The sequence below is a fragment of the Dama dama genome, chromosome 19 (assembly GCF_033118175.1).
Source record: "Dama dama isolate Ldn47 chromosome 19, ASM3311817v1, whole genome shotgun sequence".
NCBI classification, from domain to species: Eukaryota; Metazoa; Chordata; class Mammalia; order Artiodactyla; family Cervidae; genus Dama; species Dama dama.
Window position 1 is genome coordinate 9,189,854 of NC_083699.1, and position 22,800 is coordinate 9,212,653.

Genomic DNA, 22,800 nt, shown 5'->3' on the forward strand with positions numbered 1-22,800 from the left:
CTCTCTGATTAGCTAGTTGGTACTGTCAGCCCATCTCAGTGACTCAGGAAAGTAGACCCCTTCTCCACCAAGAAGAAAGAGAACAGAGGGTTCTGTTGTGAGAAGTTGGCGAGAAATAGCTACTGTGTAGCTCCCCTGGTCATGATCCTGTCTTCTGATTCCCAACTAGTTTTACTTCTAGATGGTGCAATTCCTTAAAAAAAAAAAAAAAAACAAACCTGGAGAGCAGTTCTCATTGAAAACAGTGAATTAAGCTGGCTCATGTGGATGACCCAAGGTGTCAAACCAGACAAGCACTGTCTTTTTCCAGGAGTTTATAGTGTAAAACTGATAACACAGTGTCCCTCTGGCCAAATATTAGGCGGAAGGCCACATCTACATCTGTATAGATACTGAACAAATATATACATTTATTTTAAAAATTGAGATTTAATTGTGCTCTCAAAATGGGTTCATCAAGGAGCCACTCTTGCTGGAGAGATGGAACTTTATTTCTGAGGTATTCTGATTATCTGAAGATGTCGCTTAATGACACACCACTACGTCAGAGGACAGAAGTAATGAGATTTGAAACAACTCTACCCAGTACAAGAGTATATATTTTTCTATGCTAGGAAAATAATATGAGAGATACCCATTGCCCATAAAAAATAATCATCCATTCACAGAATTTTAAAATGGAACCAACCAACTACTTCATGTAAGAAAGTGCTTGCATACTGATTCACTGAAAGGAATAGCAACCTTAATTTTCTTGAAAAATCACACCTTCAGAAGAGTTTTTAAACTCTATTCAGGAGAATGGAATTGGTTTCAAACCTTCTCTTTCTCTACCTCCTTAGTACTTCAAGGCTAATTGTTATCTTTTCCTCCTTCATAAGGAAATCTACAGGTTAGGTAACCAAATATTGGAGCATAATTGGATTGTAGCTATGTTTATGTTCTGTGTTTGTCTGAGAAGGTAGAATAAGCCACAGTAGTGGTTTCTGAATGTTCAGACCACTTTGCATGTGCCAGAAACAGTGATCTGTGTAGCCACAGCTTCATGTATACATTCTTCAAGATTTATTTTACTTGTTTATACATTAACAGAACATTCATCTGAATAGAGCATTTCAGGGCTAAAGTAAAAGTGAGAAAATCTCTCATCTAGTTGATGAAAGCCTGAGGAGGTAGCAAAGGAGTTCGAGGTTAGAAGCTGTATAGTATATTGCTATGCGGCATGGCAGGGTAGGAAGAGGGAGGTGAGAGTTATGAAGAAATTTAGAGCAATTAGAAAAAGTGATGTTCATTTAAAAAAAGAAAAGTAAAAAAGAAAACACTTTAGGGATGAAGACAGAGGACTTAGAATATGGCTGAGATGGTTAGAAGCCCAAAAGAGATGATCCAAGGCTTGTGTACTAAATAAGAGAAATCATAATCCAGGGAAATTCTCTAAGCTGCACCTACTCTGGAAATAGCACAAACTGAGATTTTCAGTCCTTTAGATGAGCAGGTTTTAGAACTTAGGGTAAACCAAGAGAGGATTCTGTTTGCCTGCTTACCCAAAATGCAAGCTCAGAGAAACTGCTCTGGACTTGGACTACGATTAGAAGGCTGATGACAGTGAGGGAAATTTACTCAGTATACTTACAATTTAACTATATTTTTATTGAGCTTCTACTATGTGACAGATACTCCTCTGGACAGGAAGGATATCAAGGAAACAAGGCAGAAATGACCTCTAATTCACATAGAATTCTCATGGTTCGAATCAGAGGAGATAGATGATGAAAAATAATTTAAGGAAATAGGTGAATGGAGGCAGTGTTATAAAAGGTGAATGACTGGCGTTCCAGGTCAGTGGATAATTTAGATGTGATTTGATTTGGTTTTTAAAAGGATTGCTCTGACTGCTGCTTGGTTGACTTGGTAAAAACAGATCCTGCAAGGGAAACTGCTGACCTCGTTTTGTTCTTTCTGGGCACCAGGTGACTAATAGTCAGGAGGTTTCACCCAAGTATCTGTGTTTAACAAAACATAAAGGAGCTTTTGAACTTGGGACTTAGTGGGTATGACAAGGGAAATTTTTTAGATCAACTGAACTTTGTAAAAAGAAGTACATGCACCTTCCCAAACATAAGCAACAAACCTTAGAAGTTACACAATAAATTCTCATGTGAATCTGCAGGTGCTCTCATTAATAACCTGACAAAAGCCTCTGACCACCCCCATGTTCGTCCGCAGTGGATTCTCTCATGTCCTATGTTTCTCCTGTTTCTGAACCCTGCTAGCATCTGGGGACTTTCTCACTTCCCGTCTCCAGGAACCGCTGTGTGTTTCTGTGTGTCTGTATCTGTCTTTGGGGAGCAAGTCTCTGTGTTGTGGCAGCTGCATGATCCCTGACATGCTTCGTCAAGTGGAACAAACTTCACAGTCTTCTGAGAGGAAACATCTCTCCTGGTGGGGGCCCTGTGTGTTCCCTCACGAAACATCCTGTGTAACACTATTAAATAACACCCCTGGCATCAGCAGTTAGGAATAAGACAGTTCTGTGACTTTTCAGTTGCTTAATGCTCCACATGATATCTGGGAAAGGGAAGGGCAGAAAATTGCTAAGGCTGAGGTGTCCCAGAAATGAAACCTCTGGTCCGTGGTTGTCGGCATACCAAGGTGCACAAATATCAGGCAGTGTTTCCAGAGCGCTCTCTGTTCCTCCCTGGGACTTGCTGTTACTTATTAACAGAGATATTAAGTGTGAAGGACAATAGTTGAATGGCATTGCTGTCTTGCTCTTTGGCAACTCCAACAAATAGCAGCTTTTTTTCTAAGCAGAAGGAATCCAATTTCTGAACAGAGCCAACATATAAATATTATTGCCTGGTCTTGCAAAATAAAGAATTAGAGTGACAGTTCCTGGTGTTGGGTATTGGTAAATACCTCACCAATAGTGTATAACTTAAAAGCTCACAAAACTGCTATTGTGGATTTTACCCAACCATTTAAAACCAGTTATCATCTTTGAACCTGCTATTACAAGCATTGGGATTTATAATGTTTTATTTTTAAAGGAAAGACTACGTAGATATTTAGGTTTTTTGTTTTCTGTGTTTTATTTTTTTTGTCACACAAAGAATTCATTGTATCAAAGCTTCAACTAGGCTACCTTACAACTGTCAAAGAAGATAGTTCGATCCCTCGGTCAGGAAGATCTCTTGGAGGGGAAATGGCAACCCACTCCAGTATTCTGACCTGGAAAATCCCATGGACAGAGAAGCCCAGCAGGCTATAGTCCATGGGGTCACAAAGACTGACCACTGAGTAGTCAAGCATGCAATATTCCATTGTACATATATGCCACAACTTCTTTATCCAATTATCTATCAATAGACATCTAGCTTGCTTCCATGTCCTGGCTATTATAGGTACTGCTGTGATGAACACTTTGGGATACATGTGTCTTTTTGAGTTATGGTTTCTCAGAATCTATGCCCAGTAGTGGGATTATTGGGTCATATGGCAGTTTTATTCCTAGTTTTTGAAGGAAATCTCCAAAGAGAAAAACAAATACCATATTAACACATACATATGGAGTCTAGAAAAAATGGTACTGATGAACTTATTTGCAGGGCAAGAATAGAGATGCAGATGTAGAGAACAGACTTGTGGACACAGTGGAAGAAGGAGAGAGTAGGACAAATTGAAAGTAGCATTGAAATACATACATTACCGTGTATAAAGTAGTTGGCTAGTGGGAAGTTGCTATATAACCCCGGGAGCTCAGCCTGGTGCTCTGGAACGACCTAGAGGGGTGGGATAGGGGTGGTGGTGGGTGGAAGGCTCAAGATGGAAGGGATATATAAAAATATATATATATACTTATGGCTGATTCATGTTGTTGTATGGCAAAAACTAATACAACATTGTAAAGCAATTGTCCTCCAATTAAAAAAAAAACAGATACTGAAACATGTTTTAGTCAGTCACACTGTAAAATTTTGCCAGGTAATGGAGCACATTAAAGGAAAGAGTGTATTCTATGTTAATTGTATTTAATATTCAAACATCCCAGAAGTCCATGATATTATATACTTCTAGCTTTCTGGGAAGCTTTACCAGTTCAGCAGATTGGAAGCATTGTGCAAAGTTCTTGTGCTTGCCAAGTTCTGTAACTTTTAAATACATCTTTAGGGATGAAGACACTGCAGTAACACCATTGCAGAGTCAATGAAATGGAGGAGAGCACTCTTGCTATTGTTTTCTCACCTCATTAACAAAAAAGCATCCCATAGTGTACAAAAAAAATCTTAGAGATTGATATTGGAAAATTCAGATTACCATTTCTTTGCAGTCAGTAGTAATTTCCTGCTGAATGCAGATGAATTTATATGATTTGAAATACAGTTAATTCAAAACACCACGTACTTGTACTTTGGAATAATTGGTCCCATTAGGTATGAACTCAGACATGTTTGTTTTCTTCAAAGTGAAACAAGAATTCTGATTACTTTTTAATAGGAAAAGAATGGAGTTGGCAGGACTGTACATAAAAACATCCTTTTATCCCTGTTACCTTAGTGATTAAGTGTTTAATACAGAAACAGATGACATTTTATTGAGTAGCAGATCCAGGATAGAGATGCTAGTTAGACAGCCTCCTAATTGCAGGGTATCCTTGGAAGAGAGAGCCCTCTCCCCAGGAAATTGTTTACTTAGCGTTTAATAATGGTCATGGAATACCAGTATCTAAATGTTACTTAAAGATGTCCTCTTGAATTTCAAATTAATAACAGCTTACATTTTGCTTAGGTTCTTGTTTGGTAAAATATTTTCATTTCCCTACAAATTTTTTGTGTGATCCTCTTAATGAGTCACTGTGAATTTAAATGTGCCTTTTCCACTCAAAGTTGCAAGAAGGATGCCCCTTTCACTGATAATCAGTAGGGTTGTAAAACCCCCTGGAAACTGTGAAAGGGTTAAGTACTCTTCAGCTCTTCTTCATATTTATCCTGTGTGGACAAATATTTGAAGCTCAGAACCACCCATTGGTCCCAAACGTGTGGTGTGGCCTTCCTGATTGTAGTCTTCTAGTTGCTGTTGTGTCCGATTTTTTTGCTACCTCATGGACTAGCCCATCAGGCTCTTCCACCCATGAGATGTCCCAGGCAAGGATATTAGAGTGGATTGCCATTTCCTGCTCAAGGGGATCTTCCTGACCCAGGGATTGAACCCTAGTCTCCTGCATTGGCAGGTGGATTCTTTACCACTGAGCCACCAGGGAAGCCCTTCCCAAACTGATGCTGGGATTTGAAATTTTGAGTAAATTTTAATGTGGTGGGATCATAAGTTATTTAAACTGCTGATAGATAATAACTAAATAGCAATGGGCTGAGATTTATGAAAGTGGTATTCAATTTCCTGGGTTCAGTGCCACTCAGAACTTGAATAAACAATTTATATATTCTGTAAAAGGTCAATAACATAACTAGGTTATAGCTTATCTTCATACAGTTAAATGTGTGTGAAGATAAAATGGAAGAATTTGAGTTCTTGGAAGAAAGCTGATAGTCAAAATGGCATATTAGAAATTTCACAGTAACGAGAACCAGCTATGGAATTAATTAAAGCCCACAGATGTGTCTTGGAGGAGCTCATGGCAAAAGAGTCTCGTTAAAAAAGAAAATACTGCTTAGCTAGAGGAGACAATTAAAAGATGTCTTGATAATGTGATATGCTTGTGGCCATCTCTTCATGGATAGTTGAAAAAAAAATTTATATGAGCAGAGAAAACCTGATAAAAGGAAATTTGGCAAAAGAATGTATTTTTAAGAAAAATATACTAGTTTAATGCTTACCAAGTGTTTTGCAACTGCATTCTTATTAAAGCAATATAACTTGGTTAAAAGTTGAAGATTATAAAATCTCCATAACCAAATGGTTTTAAATGATGTAGTACTTTTAGAGTGATCCCTCATTGTTCTGTTCTAATTCAAAGGTACATTGAGAATCTGTTATGATTCAAACACACACTGAGTTTGAGAATCTGAGCAGGTCATTTCTTTTAAGATTCAGAAACGAATTTCTATTTTGTGCTTCATCTGTTACCAAAAATGAATATTGAATTGAAAATAAATTTTAATTTTAAGTGCCATGATGAATATTTAGAAGGTTCTTCAGTAATGTACTGTTATTTATTTCTTACAGGCTTGTACGGCATATGTGGATTTTATGATTTCTGTGGCCAAATTGATTCGTCAGGAAAGAGGACTGCCCATAGATGAAAACCAGCTTTCTTTGGAAATGAATAAAGTTATGGATTTGGAAAAAGAAATTGCCAATGTAAAACACATATTCTCTGATACAATGAATAATGTCAACTGCTTTTTATTTCTTTCTCCTCTCTATCGTATTTTAAGGGTAAAAGGTACAACTCCTCAAGCAAGTGATAAAAATGTACAGCTCAGCAATGGATCATTGACTTCAAGAGGACCTTTGAAACTGGAGTTTTTCAGTAAACCAAGTTCCAGACATCCAGGAGACATACTAATTTTGACAAATATTAAACTAGATTTGTTTAATGACCTATTATAACTGGAGCACGTCAAGATCTTAACTATTTACAGTCACACTGTTTTTGAGATGCCCTTGAGATTCAGGACACATGTGATGACTATTCAGCAAAGCTGTTTTAATTTTAATGTACATAATTTTGCTTTATTTTAAAGTTTTAAAATTTAAGGTGACCACAGAAATTGTCTCTATCCCTTTGCTAAGAAGTATTAGCCTCTTAACATGGCCACACTGCAGTATGAAATTCACTGAGTTCAGACTGTTAGGCTGCTTATTAGCTCAGGGGAGATCTGACAGGAGGAGTTTATCAGCAAAGCCGAAGGGGTCTGTTGCTGAGATTCCTCTGGTTCTGGGTCAGCCCTTAGAGGCTGAGTTGGCACATTCTGTTCTGACGTTCCTCTGATAGAATCTGCAGTCTCAAGCAAGGGAACTCTGTCTAAACAGCATCCAGGTTATTGACTGATCTCATAGTCGGTTTCCATCTAGGATCCACAGAGCTGTGACATTGCCCCCAGCAACCTACAATCCTAAATCCCTATCTGCTTGACAGCTTGCCATCAGAATCTTGAAAACGAAAGATCTTGGAAGGCAATTTTAGCTTTCCTGGGGCCACATGAAACTAAAAGTCTAGAATCAGAACCAGACATTGGCTGGAGCTGCAGCTGGATGGTTGGCAGTTTGATGGGTTACATGTGGTTCTGGGTTGGAAACAGAATTCTTAGAGAAGCATAGTTTATTACCCTGGGTTTTTACCACTTGTACCTTATCAGACTGTGTGCTCCTTTGTTCAGCCTCAGCTCTGTAATAGTCGTATGTTACTTCAAAAGTCTTCATGTCTGTATTTTCTCTCCTCTCAGACACTGAGATTTAGTGGGGTCTTCATGCTCTCTGAATCACCTGTGTCTCTCACAGTGTCCAGCCTACCATTGCAGGCAGATGTTACAAACATAATCTTTAAATCGTTATTGTTCAGTTACTCAGTCTTATCCAACTCTTTGTGACCCAGAGGACTGCAGCATACCAGGCTTCTTCTCTATCATTCACCACCTCCAGGAGTTTGCTCAAACTCATGTCCATTGAGTCGGTGATGCCATCCAACCATATGATCCTCTGTCGACCGCTTCTCCTCCTGCCCTCAGTCTTTCCCAACATCAGGGTCTTTCCCAGTGAGTCAGCCCTTCACATCAGGTGGCCAAAGTATTGGAGTTTCAGCTTCAGCATCAGTCCTTCCAGTGAATGCTCAGGGTTGATTCCTTTAGGATTGACTGGTTTGATCTCCTTGCTGTCGAAGGAACTCTCAAGAGTCTTCTCCAGCACCATAGTTTGAAAGTATCAGTTCTTTGGCACTCAGCCTTCTTTATGGTCCAACTCTCACATCCGTACATGATTACTAGAAAAACCATAGCTTTGACTATATGGACCTTTGTCAGCAAAGTGATGTCTCTGCTTTTTAATACATACACTTTCTAGGCTTGTCATAGCTTTTCTTCCAAGGAGAAAGCGTCTTTTAATTTCATGGCTGCAGTCACAATCCGCAGTGATTTTGGAGCCCCAGAAAATAAAGTCTGTCACTGTTTCCATTGTTCCTCATCTATTTGCCATAAAGTGATGGGACTGGATGCCATTTTTTTTGAATGTTGAGTTTTAAGCCAGCTGTTTCGCTCTCTTTCACCTTCATCAAGGGGCTCTTAAGTTCCTCTTTACTTTCTGCAATTAGGGTAGTGTCATCTGCTATCTTAGGTTGCTGATATTTCTCCCGGCAATCTTGATTCCAGCTTGAGCTTCATCCAGCCTGGCATTTTGTATGACATACTCAGCATAGAAGTTAAATAAGCAGGGTAACAATATACAGTCTTGACATAATCCTTTCCCAATTTTGAACTGGTTGTTGTTCCATATCCAGTTCTAACTGTTGCTTCTTGACCTACGTACAAGCTTCTCAGGAGGCAGGCATGGTGGTCTGGTATTCCCACCTCTTTAAGAATTTTCCACAACTTGTCGTGATTCATACAGTAAAAGGCTTTAGCGTAATCAATGAAGCAGAAGTACTTTTTTCTGGAATTCTCTTTCATTCTCTGTGGTCCAACAGATGTTGGCAATTTGATCTCTGATTCCTCTACCTTTTCTAAATCCGGCTTGTATACCTGGAAGTTCTCCGTTTACCTTTTGTTGAAGACTAGCTTGAAGGATTTTGAGCATTACCTTGCTAGCAAGTAAAATGAGAGCAATTGTGAGGGTTTGAACATTCTTTGGCATTGCCCTTCTTTGGAATTAGAATGAAAACTGACCTTTTCCAGTCCTGTGGCTGCTGCTGAGTTTTCCAAATTTGCCGGCATCTTGAGCAGAGCACTTTGATAGCATCATTTTTAGGATTTGAAATAGTTCAGCTGGAATTCCATCACCTCCACTAGCTTTGTTCATAGCAATGCTTCCTAAGGCCCATTTGACGTCACACTCCAGGATGTCTGGCTCTCAGTGAGTGGCCACACCATTGTGGTTACCTGTGTCATTAAGACTTTTTGGTACAGCTCTTCTGTGTATTCTTGCCGTCTCTCCTTAATATCTTCTGCTTCTGTTAGATCCATACTGTTTCTGTCCTTATTGTGCCCATCTTTGCATGAAATGTTCCCTTGATATCTCTAATTTTCTTGAAGAGATCTCTAGTCTTTCACATTCTATTGTTTTCCTCTATTTCTTTGCTTTGTTCACTTAGGAAGGCTTTCTTATCTCTCCTTGTTATTCTTTGGAACTCTGCATTCAAATGGGTATATCTTTCCTTTTCTCCTCTGCCTTTCACTTCTCTTCTTTTCTCAGCTCTTTGTAAGGCCTCCTCAGACAACCATTTTTGCCTTTTTGCATTCTTCTTGAAGTAAATAAATACATCAGTGAACTGAAGTCACGAGTCATTGTTAACTAGAGAAATAATTCCCATTTCTACCTTTTGTCTCTCTTCACTTAAAATTGCTTCTACTCCTGTCAACCACTAGTCGGGGAGTTGTTATTGAAATTTTCTCTTTTCAGTCAGTGAAAACAGTAATACTGGATGCTGACGATAGCACTAAACTCGTTAGGCCCCATGAGCGGACAGTCACAGAAGTAAGTGCTAGCGCTCTCCTCAGATCATTTGGCACCTACCTGCACGGTGTACTAGGGATTTTCTTGGTCTCACTTGCCTTCAGTTCTTGGCAGAAATCATTGTGTGTGTGTATGTGTGTCTTCCGGTCTGAATTTTAACTAGGACACTGAATGGTGGCGGGCAGCAGGCAGAGTGGGAGAAGGCAATGGCAGCCCGCTCCAGTGCTCTTGCCTGGAGAGTCCCAGGGCCGGGGAGCCCGGCGGGCTGCCGTCTATGGGGCCGCACAGACTCGGACACGACGGAAGCGGCTTGGCAGCGGCGGCAGCAGCAGACACAGTATTTGAGGGATTAATTGGAGATGACTTTATCCAAGAAATTCATTATATGAAATAGCCACAGGCACAACTGAGCTGCCCATTAGCCATGGAAGGAAGGAGGGCTGTAAATATTGCCGATGTGGTTTGTTGTTATAAAAATATAAAAAGATTTTTGAAGACCCCATGGACTGTAGCCTGCCAGGCTCCTGTGTCCATGGGATTTCCTAGCCAAGAATACTGGAGTGGGTAGCTGTTGCCTTCTCCAGGGGAATCTTCCTGACCCAGGGATCAAACCCAGGTCTCTTGCATTGCAGGCAATCTCCTGCACTGCACGCAGATTCTTTACTGACTGACCCACCAAAGAAGCCCTCATACTTAACACTAACCAAGTCTTGATGATTGTTACTAAATATACTTAAAATCTCTTATATTTCTCTTTTCTTCTTGATGTGACAAGATAAATTATGAAACAAATACAGAATAGAATTTAAATATAATTATGTTGTACCAATGCCATATTTCTTTCCCCCTTGTATATAGTTATATTTTTCAAAAGAATTCTTGGTCTAAAATAATAATAAAACATTAAATCCATAGGCTACAACTAAATCTGAAGATCGAAATGATCCAATGCTTCTTTATAACAAAGTGACATTAGCTGAGATCCAAAATAAATTTTCACTGGAATTCAATGGGAAGGTAAGTGACAAAATTTAAGTACTTATTATGTCATTTTCAAAGTTAATATTAAAATACAGTTAAAATTCAATGATTTTTTAAATTTATTGAGATAAATTGAACATCAAAATGAATTTAGATGATACCAACCATTTGACTTTATGAAAAGACTTGAAAAAACTATTCTAAATCATTGTATTCATATTTAATTAGAGCGAATTTCAAAGATAAAAAGCCCTTTCAAAGCAGCTATGGAATAGTATTAGAAATTATCATAAAAAAGGGTTTGGAAACATTAAAAGTGAAAATCCTTCTGAAAGGTCATTATATAACTATGGGACTTGGACAGTCATATAATATGTACCAGACTTCTTACCTCCAAAAAAAGAGTAATTTTTTCATAGAACTTGCCATGTTCTCATTAGGGCCATCTATGGAGGTGTTCAAAGCAATAATGGAGAAATAGAACACAAGAAACAGAAAAATCTATAGGTACCATTTATAAACATCAACTGACATCTTTTTGCTTAGTTGTAATTCCTTAGCTAGTATCTAATCATCTCTTCTAAGATATGCGTATATTCTGTGTGTGAGCTGATGCACACAATTGGATAATGAAGCAACATTCATAAAATCTACAAACTACCACATTCAGTGATGGAATTCTATTTGGAATCACAATAAACAATTGCAGTTGTTGTTTTGTTTATTGTCTGATTGCAATAAACAAGGAATTTCTTACATAAAGCTTTTTAATATAAGTGTTTAATAAGTGGTTTGAAAAAATAGTCCAAGCCACTAAAGGAAATCTAGAAAAGCCATAGCACCTCATACTGAGTAAGTGATCAGTTTATTTATGTACTCCCAGGTAGCCTAAAATATCAGTAATCTTAATTGAAATGTGGTATTTCAGCAACATTTGCATAGTCTTCACTTTTGCTATCTTTCCTCATATCCATTGGTGGTTGAATAACCATAATTCCCACTTAAAGAATAATAGAGAAACAAGATTCTTTCTTTCATTAACTCCAAATCCAGCTTCTGAAGTGTGAAAACTGCATGTCTATATAGACCTGACATTGATAACATAAAATGCGTTTTGTTCATCTTCACAAGACCATGTATGTTGTATCATTACTGTTACTTATACCTCTGCTAGAACAACAGTTTGCTTTCACTTTCACGTACAACACAGTCTTCACTGAAGTGTATTACTGTGTTCAAACGAATTGTCTACTAATATATACTTTTAAGAAATATGCATATTATATGCATTTAAATTTTGGCTTAAACCTAGAAAACATTATAACTAAATTTCTTTTTCTCTCGTATGGGCAAGACCAAGAATATGACATTTAGCCTGATTTCTACCATATGCCTACTACTCTTAGAAGCTTTGTTCTTGCTCTTAAATGGTTGGTTTAATTCTGCATTTAAATAATTATGCTGCAGAACTAATTTTTATTCAAAAACTGACAGAAGCAATTAAAGAAGAAGCCCAAACAAATATCACAATGACCATTGTGATAATTATATAGTGATACAATTGGCACTGTAACCATGTCTGACCCTGTAACCATAACTGATTCTTGGAACCAAGAAGAAAAGTCCATAATTACTGAATGTTTTGTACCTGATTTTTTCCAGCCATTCAGCTGGTCAAATTTCACAAATGAAATCATGTCAACCGTGAATATTAATATTCCACATGAGGAAGAAGTGATTGTTTATGCTCCAGAGTATTTAACCAATCTTAAGCTCATTCTTGCCAAATATTCTGCCAGGTAGGTATGTCAGCGTGCCCATGTCCCCAAAGTTTGCATTTAATATCATTCTTTAGAAGCTTTGCAGCCTCATCTTTTCTGTTGCTGGGTGGTGGGTTTTTTTATACAGAGATCTTCAAAATTTAATGTCCTGGCGGTTCATAATGGATCTTGTAAGCAGCCTCAGCCGAAACTACAAGGAGTCCAGAAATGCTTTCCGCAAGGTGAAGAAAAAATCTCTCTTTTCTTAAGACTTAAAGCATAAAGAGATCCATGATTATGAAGGCTTGCCATGTCCATTGCTAGAATGTGGTAAACTTTGCAAAGAGACAGAAGGCCAAATGTTGGTTACTTTGCCTGTATTCAAGCCATGTTGCCCAGGAAAGCCAGTTTTCAGGTGCTCTGTTTTCCTCTGTCTACTTTGGCACCATGATTGAATTGCCCTGGAAGGAAGGGCATTTGGTTATTTGCACAATTCATGAAAGAGTACTGGCTTGGTTTGGTGTTGTGTTCCAAGTAATTTCAGGGCTATCTATCTCAATTAATTTGATTTTTCTAGTACTCACAGCACAATAGACATACAAACAGATGGACTACATTGTGTGGACTTCCCACTGAGAATACACCTCCCTGGAGATACCCTTAAGACCTTTTGTTAGGCTGTACCCATATCATTTCAACAATCATCATTTTGGTCCTAATGTGAGGGGAGAGAGAAAGTCCTTATGTGAAAAAGGAGACATTCTCACAAATGTATTGGTTGGTGTCATGGGCAGGGAATAATTCTGACTGATTGAAATTTTTAATTTTTTACCCTTTAAAAGAAAATGTAGACATATTTTAAAAATGAAAGAAGATAAGAGCTGTGTTTTGTTAAATTTTCCTTGCATAAATGTATCCCTTTATTGGTACTTAAATGTGTACACATGCAGTTCTTCTAAGTACTGGAAGTTCAACAAAAGCGTTGAAAAACAGCAATGTGTTTTCTTGTATACCAGGTCTCTCCCCTGTTACATATATTAAATATTGCTTCATGTTTATGTTTATGCAGTGGCAATAGTATTATTTTGAGATTTTTTCCTAAAGTGGTCCAGGGCAGAGCTTTTTTCCTAAAGTGGTCCAGAAGGATATTAACTTGCAATAGCCAACAGTTCTTCTAGGACTTGCTACTGAAAATATACCTTATTTCCAGATCATATATAAGTAATAATTCTATTGGATTACATTTTTTCCTATGCAAGGACATCCTGACGTGTGAGGAGAAGCAATGAATATTCAAAGAATCTGAGACCCAAGAGTAGAGTCCTGTGAAATCTGTGCTGTCGCAGCGCTCCGGCCGTCTACGCCTGCTCAATGCCATTTCCTTTCTCTCCCATAGGCTCTTTATGGCACAACATCGGAAACAGCAACTTGGAGACGCTGTGCAAACTATGTCAATGGGAATATGGAAAATGCCGTGGGGAGGCTCTATGTGGGAGCGGCATTTCCTGGAGATAGTAAACATGTGGTAATGTTTTCAGCACCGTACTCCATCAGTTTGCATCAACGGGCAGTCACAATAGTCCATCATTTTGCTAAAATTTTACTGATTGGCTAAGAACTTCTGATTTACCATTTGCCATTATTTCCCAATAAATCTTGTCCTCCCTCCCCCAAGGGTCTGCATATTTTTCTAATCCTAATATTGTTTAACCCAAAAGCAATTGTCCATTTTCCAGGAGCAATATATTCACATTACCTAGTCACATGTTCTTATAATATAGTCATTTGTAGTCTCTTCTATTAGCAAAATTGACTAAGAATTAGTATTTTTTTCTTAAAAACCAGAAAGTAAATCAGAGTTCATTTGAAGTATAAGCCAAATACTATATTTTTTATTGTAACTGAAGTGAAAACAAAGGAACTTAAAGGCAAGGTGAAAAAATTTATTGAAATGCTACTTCATGCTTAACTAAACTATTAATAGTAATGACAGCTGGTATTTTATGTTAATTCTTCTTTCTTGATAATGGAAACCATACATTCTAAAGAAGAATTTTGTTAATGTATACATTAAGATCTATTCAATCATTAGTGTTAATAGAAGTGCTGCTTTAAAAATATAATTATCCATATATATCCATTTGTTTAGATCATTTATAAATTTATATTTATTAACATATTATTGAATCACATCAACACAGCTTATAATTCTATTTTTCTTAATTTTTATTACAAAAAATTATCTCATGGCTCATATTTGCTTTCTGTTCTTTTGGTTTAAGGTTGAGGATTTAATTGCCCAGATCCGGGAGGTTTTTATTCAGACTTTAGATGACCTAACTTGGATGGATGCTGAAACAAAAAAGAAAGCTGAGGAAAAGGTAAAGAGCAAGGTGGAGCTAACTACCAAAGAAAAATCTGTAAGAAAAGATGAACTTTTAAGATATTTGGGGAAAATATGGTAATCAAGAATTGTATAAAATAAAAACACACTCTTTCAAGATGTAACATTTCCAGGGACAATTTTTCATTGATGAAGTTTTTTTTTCTATGATTTTCATCTTTCATTATTTCTTTGCAACTAGCTTCTATTCTCCATGTTCAGCTCAAAACTTTGAAAGAAAAAACTCCTTTTCTTTAAAAAAGAAGTCTTCACAAACCAAGAAAATAAGAGAAATATCTTGTGTGAATAAGAAAACATTAAAAGATATTATCAGTGGTTCATATTTTTCCTCCTTTTATGAAACATATTTAAAAGATTTCTACCAATATTCAATAATCTTTAATGCAAATTTCTAATGAAAAATTTGTAAACATGTGCTATTTAGTTTTTTTTTTTTTAATATAACCTAGAGGAAATAATACCAAATTTCTATTAAGCCAATGTAAGGTCAGTGCATTATTTGAATACTATAGAGTGTCCCACAGTTACAGAGATGTTGATGGAGCTCTTTATAAACTTTTCTTATTTACCCCCACTATTCACCTTTTATTGAGATTTTTAACATCTTGCATAGAATAAGCAAAATAGAAATTCTAAGGAAATCTCAGGTTTAAATTTACTATGCCATTGTCTTGATAACTATATAAAACTGGAAGGAACATGTCCAGTGAAAATTGTATGTGCTTTATAAGCAGTATTCACATGCAACCTGATTATTCCTTTGTAGTTAGAGTAGCAGGAAGAACATACCATTCTTTGAACTTAACACAGAAAGAGTCCATAAATCTATTTATAATAAGAGAATCCGACTGAAGTCTAGTTTTCTTTCAGGATTAGATCACATGGAAGGGTCATCTTCAGTGACCACAGAACCCTGGATGACTCAGATCTAGAATTTGGCACCCCAGTATAGCTGTCTTTGCAGCACTCCGTCTAGCTCCTCAGAAGTTCAGGCTGGATTTGCTCCTTTCATGTTCTAGCTGTCATAACATGGTCCTTTTTGATGTAACCAATTAAATTGTTCTAGATTTAATAATTTCCCAAAGTGATATAAAACTCTGGATCTGCAAGTTGCTTTGTGAAAGAGTCCCATACTCAAAAAGTTTAGGCAACACTTCCTGAAGGAAGGCTTCCCTGATCCTACCTTCAATTAGGTTACATGCCTCTAGGGTATGATTTTATGGCATCATACATCACACTTGAGAGTTAATATTCATTTTATTGCCTACCATTGACATTTACAATAGACTCTCCATGAGCAGAAATTTTTGCATTGTATCCTCAGCCCCTTACAAAGTACCTGGTTTATTGTAGACTCTAGAACACAAATTGAATGAATAAATAGGCAAAATAATTCATTCTCTTGGATACTTGCAATTACTTAATTGTAGACTCTAAGACGTCCTTCAGTGAAAGAGCCTACTTCGTGTTCCTGTCCTAGTGCGTGCGTGCTCAGCCTCTCAGAGTTGTCCAACTCTTTTGGACCCCGTGGACTGTAGCCTGCCAGGCTCCTCTGTCCATGGAATTTTCCAGGCAAGAATACTGGAGTGGGTTGCCATTTCCTTCTCCAGAGGATCTTTCCAACCCAAGGACTGAACCCATGTCTCCTGAGTCTTCTGCATCAGCAGGTGGATTCTTTACTTACTAAACCACCTGGGAAGCGGTCACAGTATTTACCCCAAATATTTTTACAGTATATCCTTCCTTATGTGGTACCTCCCATTTCTGTAGATTTTGTATCCCTTAGAATACCTTTTGGGGAAACATCTTCTAGAAAATAAAACACCACTGAGAGGGGAGTGATTTATTGTGGGCTGACAGTATAGAAAGAAAATAGGCTGGGCCTATTAGATTAGCTGACACATCTGTCTGATCCACTGGAGAAATCCTAGACTCATGAAACAGATCTGTAAAAAAAACCACATCCATTTGATGGCAAAACAAATAACTCAGAGATGCAAGCTTAATACCTCATGAAAAATTTAAATTAATTAAATTATTTAAGAGCAATGTGGTATGATTGAATCAAATATCTTTGAGAAAAATGACAGAAGTAAAAAATAGAAATAGCAAATAGTAAGCAAGTGGGCTTCCCACTTGCTGGGCACTAGTGGTAAAGAGCTTGCCTGCCAGTGCAGGAGACATAGGAGACGCAGGTTCGATCCCTGGGTTGGAAAGATCCCCTGGAGGAGGGCTTGGCAACCCACTCCAATATTCTTGCCTAGAGAATCCCATGGACAGAGGAGCCTGGAAGGCTACAGTCCATAGGGTCGCAAAGAGTCAGACACAGCTGAAGCAACTTGGCATGCACATACACAAACAGTAGTAAGCAAGTGGTAAATACGAGATGGTGTAACAAGGGAAACCCTGTTTTCTACTCATTTAACTAATATCATTCATTTAACTGTGGAAAGTTGGGTACACTAGCTCTGGAGACTGAAACAGAACATAAAAACTCCAGGAACCAATATTCAAGAAGAATATTTAGCACCGAACCTGTAAGCCCATATCTGTTTTCTGAGCCAAATTGGTGAAGTGGAAAGATAAGCTACTAGAACAAAAGTTCTAAATGTTATTTCTCCTATAAGATTGAAGAAAAAAGCCTTGCAGAGAAAAAGTTTGTAATACCTTTGTTCCAATACCTGTGGAACAAAGACTTGTCAGTCTGTCATGTTAATTTTCTTAGGCAAGCTTCAGACTATGAGAATAGGGTATTAGAAGCTAAATTTCAAGACTCTTTTTTATGTTGAATTCCAGGAAGAAGCCATGGCAAAGATCTCTGTTTAAGTGTGGTCAAATACTCATTTTGTAAACAGTATGGATCAAGTTATTCAATTTCCAGTCAAGGGCACAATCATAACGTTTGCATTTGAAAGTTCATAATCATGCTCACATTCAATATTCTAATTTTCATAGGCCTTAGCAATCAAAGAAAGAATTGGCTATCCTGATGACATTATTTCAAATGACGACAAACTGAATAATGAGTACCTTGAGGTAAGTCTTGAAGAGACTCTATACTGATGGTGCCTGAGGTTGGGGGCAATGTCTTTTCTTGCTATGGGAGGCCAGAACGTATGTGGGCCTACACCCAGAGCCCCTGTTATGTTAAGCCTTTAACACTGAAGCCAGAACTGTTTGTTTTAGTGTTAGCCTGTTGTTTCATTGGCCTGGTCTGTGTTTGGTTTTCTTATTTTGCTTTCCATATAGTCCATTTTAAGAGTAGTGATTAAAAACTTGGTGTTTTTTTTTTAAGAGCATCAAGGCATAGATATTTAAGTGATGAACAGGCAGTACCCAGGCTTTTTATACATGCCTGAAAAGTCAAATCTTCAGGTTTCCTTCCAATTTCTAATTATTCCTCCACTGAATTAACCTGGTCATGTCTTCTCTGGAAAAAAAGCATCTATTATTTGAGAGTGAGAAACTGTTTTATTCCTCTTGTGTAATATAAATGATGAAAGCAGAATTGATTGAAGTATGGATTTCAGAGTCCTCTAAGAGCTTATTGCTAACCTTGCAGTCTCCACGACTACTTGCCGTCTTGGTGACAAGGTGGCCCTTGCCTAGAGATCCGGGGATGATGATTTCTAATCTGTTGATTACTAGCCTAACTTGAGAGTTCGCAAGGCACATTGTCCTCGTTTCTTTTTCCATTGCAGAAAAGCTTGGCTTTTTAAAAAATGAGCTCACTGTAGTTTGTGAGTCCTTGGGGCCCTTGTGGCCGGAGTCTAGTGGCTGAGCACACAGCCTCACAGCTGAACTACATGGGCTCAGATCTCAGCCATACCACACACTAACTGGCTAAGAGCATCAACTCAAAGTCAGACTCCTAGGGTTCAAATCTCAACTTCATCACGGATTAACTTGGACAACTGACTTGTCTGTGCCTCAGTTTCCTCTAACAGCCCATCTTCATAAAATTATTTTGAGGATTATAAGAATAAGTGTTCTTGTAACACAGTAAATAAGAATGCTGTTATCTGTCATGTAAGGATTGATATCAACACAGAAAAGCTTGTTTGACACTTGGTTTCATTTGATTAATTAGAAAAGAATACACTGAAGGGATGATTCAGCCAGAGCAGCAGTGACTTGTATGGAATTAATTAGAACTTAATTTTTCTTTGGCAAATTTTAATGGTTTCTGCTAACTGTATTAAGTGATAATCTCTTAATGCTATTTAGCAAAACTTTGGAGACATGTTTTTAGTATTGCTCTCAAAATTCTTTTAAATTAATACAGTTGAGCTACCAGGAAGAAGAATACTTTGAGAACATAATTCAAAACCTGAAGTTTGGCCAAACTAGACAACTAAAGAAGCTTCGAGAAAAGGTGGACAAGGATGAGTATGTATATTTCAATTTTCTAATATGTTCATTCAGAAGAGGGCTTTTGCTGGATTAAGAACCTGACCTAGAATAATGTTGAAAGGTGGAATGTTCTCTTTCTATTGAGTACTTCTAAGAGCATCTAAGAATATAGGAGGATGTAATCAAAATATAAATTTTTTCCTTAAGGCGTCAGACTACATTTGATTTCTTCTCATATTATTGTCTGTCCCTTCTACTTTGTTTGTGGACAGAGCTCCCTAGAACACTTTGGTCTAAGCGGTCCTTAGCTCCTTCAAACCTTTGAGTCTATTACTATACTCAGAATTAATTATCATCTACCCTTAGTTCCACCTACCTTTCTATTGTTCAGCCAGCCTTTAACTCCGTCCCCTACCTAACTTGTCCAGGTAACACTTCTCTCAACCTTGTGAGAACCAAATCTGAGGTATCAGGATTCAGTCGCATTCATAGCTTTCAAATGATCTTAATCTCTGCTTACTAGTGGTATTAGTACACCATAGAAATGATCAGCTTAGTGTTTATTTTTCGGTTAAATGGATGTGTTTAAAAATATTTATCAACATTAGTGCTTATGCACTTAAATCCCTAGAACTATCTGTGTGGACTTTTTCCCACACAGCTCCAAGAGAATAGGAGATCGTTCAGCACTGGATCGTTCAGTGCTGGATACATAGGAGATTTTCAATCAAAACTAAATTAATGAGTGAGCAAGTGCAAAGTAAATATACTAACTTGACCTTTGTGGTAACTGACACAATACCATGCTAGTGAAGTGTGTGGTTCACTCCTGCATTCCTTTATTCTTTCACTAACATTTATTAAGCGAATATTTTGTAATATGGACCAAGTCAAGGTGGGAACTGGAAAAATCAAGGGTGAACTTTGATTCAATTCCATTACATTACAATAGTAGAGTGTAGGAAAGATGTATTATAATAAACTACCTCCCGGAGGGAAATGTGCCCAGAAAGGGACAAAGTGCAGAAGGACTGTTTGACGACAGAGTGTTCTATTCTCAGTAAACCAAGTACTGGTTGGACAAAATTCCCAGTATGAAAATGCCAATACATTCAATCCCTGTACAACATTTTGGACCCTCCAGGTAATCTGAAAAAGAGACCACTTTCTTTTACTGACCTCTCTGTTTACACTGGAGCAAATGTTATGTTATCTGGTACTTAAAACAGGGCAGCAAATGTCAGAGAATGTTTAGTGTCCCAGGTGGGAAAGAAAGAGATTGGGTACATATGGCTTCTATCATACTCAGTTGTCAAATCCTAGCTCTAGAAATTGACAGAAAGTCATCAAAAAGAATACCTTGTGAAAAAATTTATAATCTGAGAAGCTCCTTATAACTGAATGTTTTTATTTCTTTACAAAATATAGTTACATACTATATAGTTACATTTAATAATTGTTAGCACTTTGTAAAATACCTGTATACAATTATCATCAAATATTCTTTCTGATGGAGAAGGCAATGGCACCCACTCCAGTACTCTTGCCTGGAAAATCCCATGGATGGAGGAGCCTGGTGGGCTGCAGTCCATCGGGTCGCTACGAGTCGGACACGACTGAGCAACTTCACTTTCACACATTGGAGAAGGAAATGGCAACCCACTCCAGTGGTCTTGCCTTGAGAATCCCAAGGACGGGGGAGCCTGGTGGGCTGCAGTCTATGGGGTCACACAGGGTCGGACACAACTGAAGTGACTTAGCAGCAGCAGCATTCTTTCTGAAGAGAGCTAACATAAGCTGCATCCACCTGACATCTGAATATTTCTTCATAATTTTAAAAATTGTTGTTGAATTATTGCTTGATGTTTTCTTTGGAAGTTAATATAGCCCCAGTTCCATAATAATTTTGTAGTGTGGTGTGCAATTTTCACTCCTTTTCATCATATGTGTTGATCTCTGAGTTCTTTTCTCTTTACCACAGATAATCAATAGCAAAGACTGTATCTAAGATTTAATGAATGTTTTCTCAATAGCATGCACAGCTCAGGAGTACTTTTTGGATCCTTTCCATGAGCCTCTGACAGTCAGTCACAAGTGCAATATGCCTTTTAAGGTCTTCACTGCCGTAAGAGGCTAGTTTTTCTTCCTTCCTCATCTTCTACCTGTATGCTGAGTACAAGGGTTCAACACTCTTGACTGCACTTTAGATTCACCTGGGGAGCATTTGAAATAGACTGATTCCCCAACTCTCCCACCTTAGATTGTGATACACATGCCTGTAGGTGGGGACTCAGGTACTGGTATTCTTTTTAAGTACTGCACCCCCTTCTCAAGTCAGAATCTTTGCATTAATGTTAATTCCTTTTTATATTGAATCATACTTGCTCATATTCAATATTGTGAAATATTTTTACAAGATGATACCTTTAATTTAGGAATTTTGATTTTTTTAAAAAAAATTTAAATTTATATTGGACTATACATGATTTGCAATGCTGTGTTAGTTTCAGGTGTATAGCAGAGTGATTCAGTTATACATATATCTATTCTTTCTCAAATTCTTTTCCCATTTAGGTTATTGCCAAATAGTGAATAAAGTTCCCTGCACTATACTCTAGGCCTTTGTTGGTTATCTACCTTAAATATGCTGCTGCTGCTAAGTCGAGTCAGTCGTGTCCAACTCTGTGCAACCCCATAGATGGCAGCCCACCAGGTTCTCGTCCCTGAGATTCTCCAGGCAAGAACACTGGAGTGGGTTGCCATTTCCTTCTCCAATGCATAAAAGTGAAAAGTGAAAGTGAAGTCACTCAGTCATGTCCGACTCTTCGAGACCCTATGGACTGCAGCCTACCAGGCTCCTCCATCCATGGAATTTTCCAGGCAAGAGTACTGGAGTGGGTTGCCATTGCTTTCTCCAATCTACCGTAAATATAGCAGTATGTATATGTCAATCCTAAACTCCCAATTTATCCCCCTCCCCCTTTCCCTTTTGGTAACCATAAGTTTGCTTTCCTTTTTTTTTCTTTTAACATATTTATTTATTTATTTGGCTGCACTGGGTCTTGGCCATGGCGTGTGAGATCTAGTTCCCTGATCAGGGTTGGAACCCAGGCCCCCTGCATTGGGACCATAGTGTGTTAGAAACTAGACTGCCAGGGAAGTCCCGATACGAGTTTGTTTTCTATCCCTGGGTCAGAAAGATTCCCATGGAGAAGGGCATGGCAACCCACTCCAGTATTCTTGCCTGGAGAATCCCATGGACAGAGGAGCCTGATGGGTTACAGTCCGTGGGTCACAAAGAGTCGGACACAACTGAACGACTAACACTCACACACACACGGGTTCATCATTCCAGAGCAGTTCTTTTCTATTGTCTCTGGCAGTTGCGGTGATGTTTACTACAAATCCTATCTTAAAAATGCTTTTATCCACCAGCTGCTAATTAACTCTTTTATTGGCATGAGGGGATGTGGATCCATCTTACATCTCCATTGTCATGGCTTATTCAGACATTTCTCATTGTTCACCAGAGTGATTACAATATTTGTCCTAATCTTATCAATCATCTCACAGTCAATCTTGAGCTAATTCTCCAGGCAACCACCTTAGAGAGCTTTTAAAAACACAGATTGAGTCATGCTGTTTTCTGATGAAAACCTTTCGATGTGTTTTGCCCAT

General features: G+C 37.9%; 1 protein-coding gene across 4 annotated transcripts in view; it reads left to right on the top strand.

Annotated features, from left to right (window-relative positions):
• MME (membrane metalloendopeptidase) overlaps positions 1–22,800 on the top strand; it is a 107,030-nt gene that overhangs the window by 49,674 nt on the left and 34,556 nt on the right. For all 4 annotated transcript variants that reach the window (XM_061168173.1, XM_061168175.1, XM_061168174.1 and 1 more), the window contains exons 9-16: positions 6,184–6,318; positions 10,540–10,641; positions 12,268–12,404; positions 12,514–12,607; positions 13,762–13,890; positions 14,648–14,746; positions 17,725–17,805; positions 19,055–19,158. In XM_061168173.1, the coding sequence (XP_061024156.1) occupies positions 6,184–6,318; positions 10,540–10,641; positions 12,268–12,404; positions 12,514–12,607; positions 13,762–13,890; positions 14,648–14,746; positions 17,725–17,805; positions 19,055–19,158 (881 nt within the window). The remainder of the gene's footprint in view (positions 1–6,183; positions 6,319–10,539; positions 10,642–12,267; positions 12,405–12,513; positions 12,608–13,761; positions 13,891–14,647; positions 14,747–17,724; positions 17,806–19,054; positions 19,159–22,800) is intronic.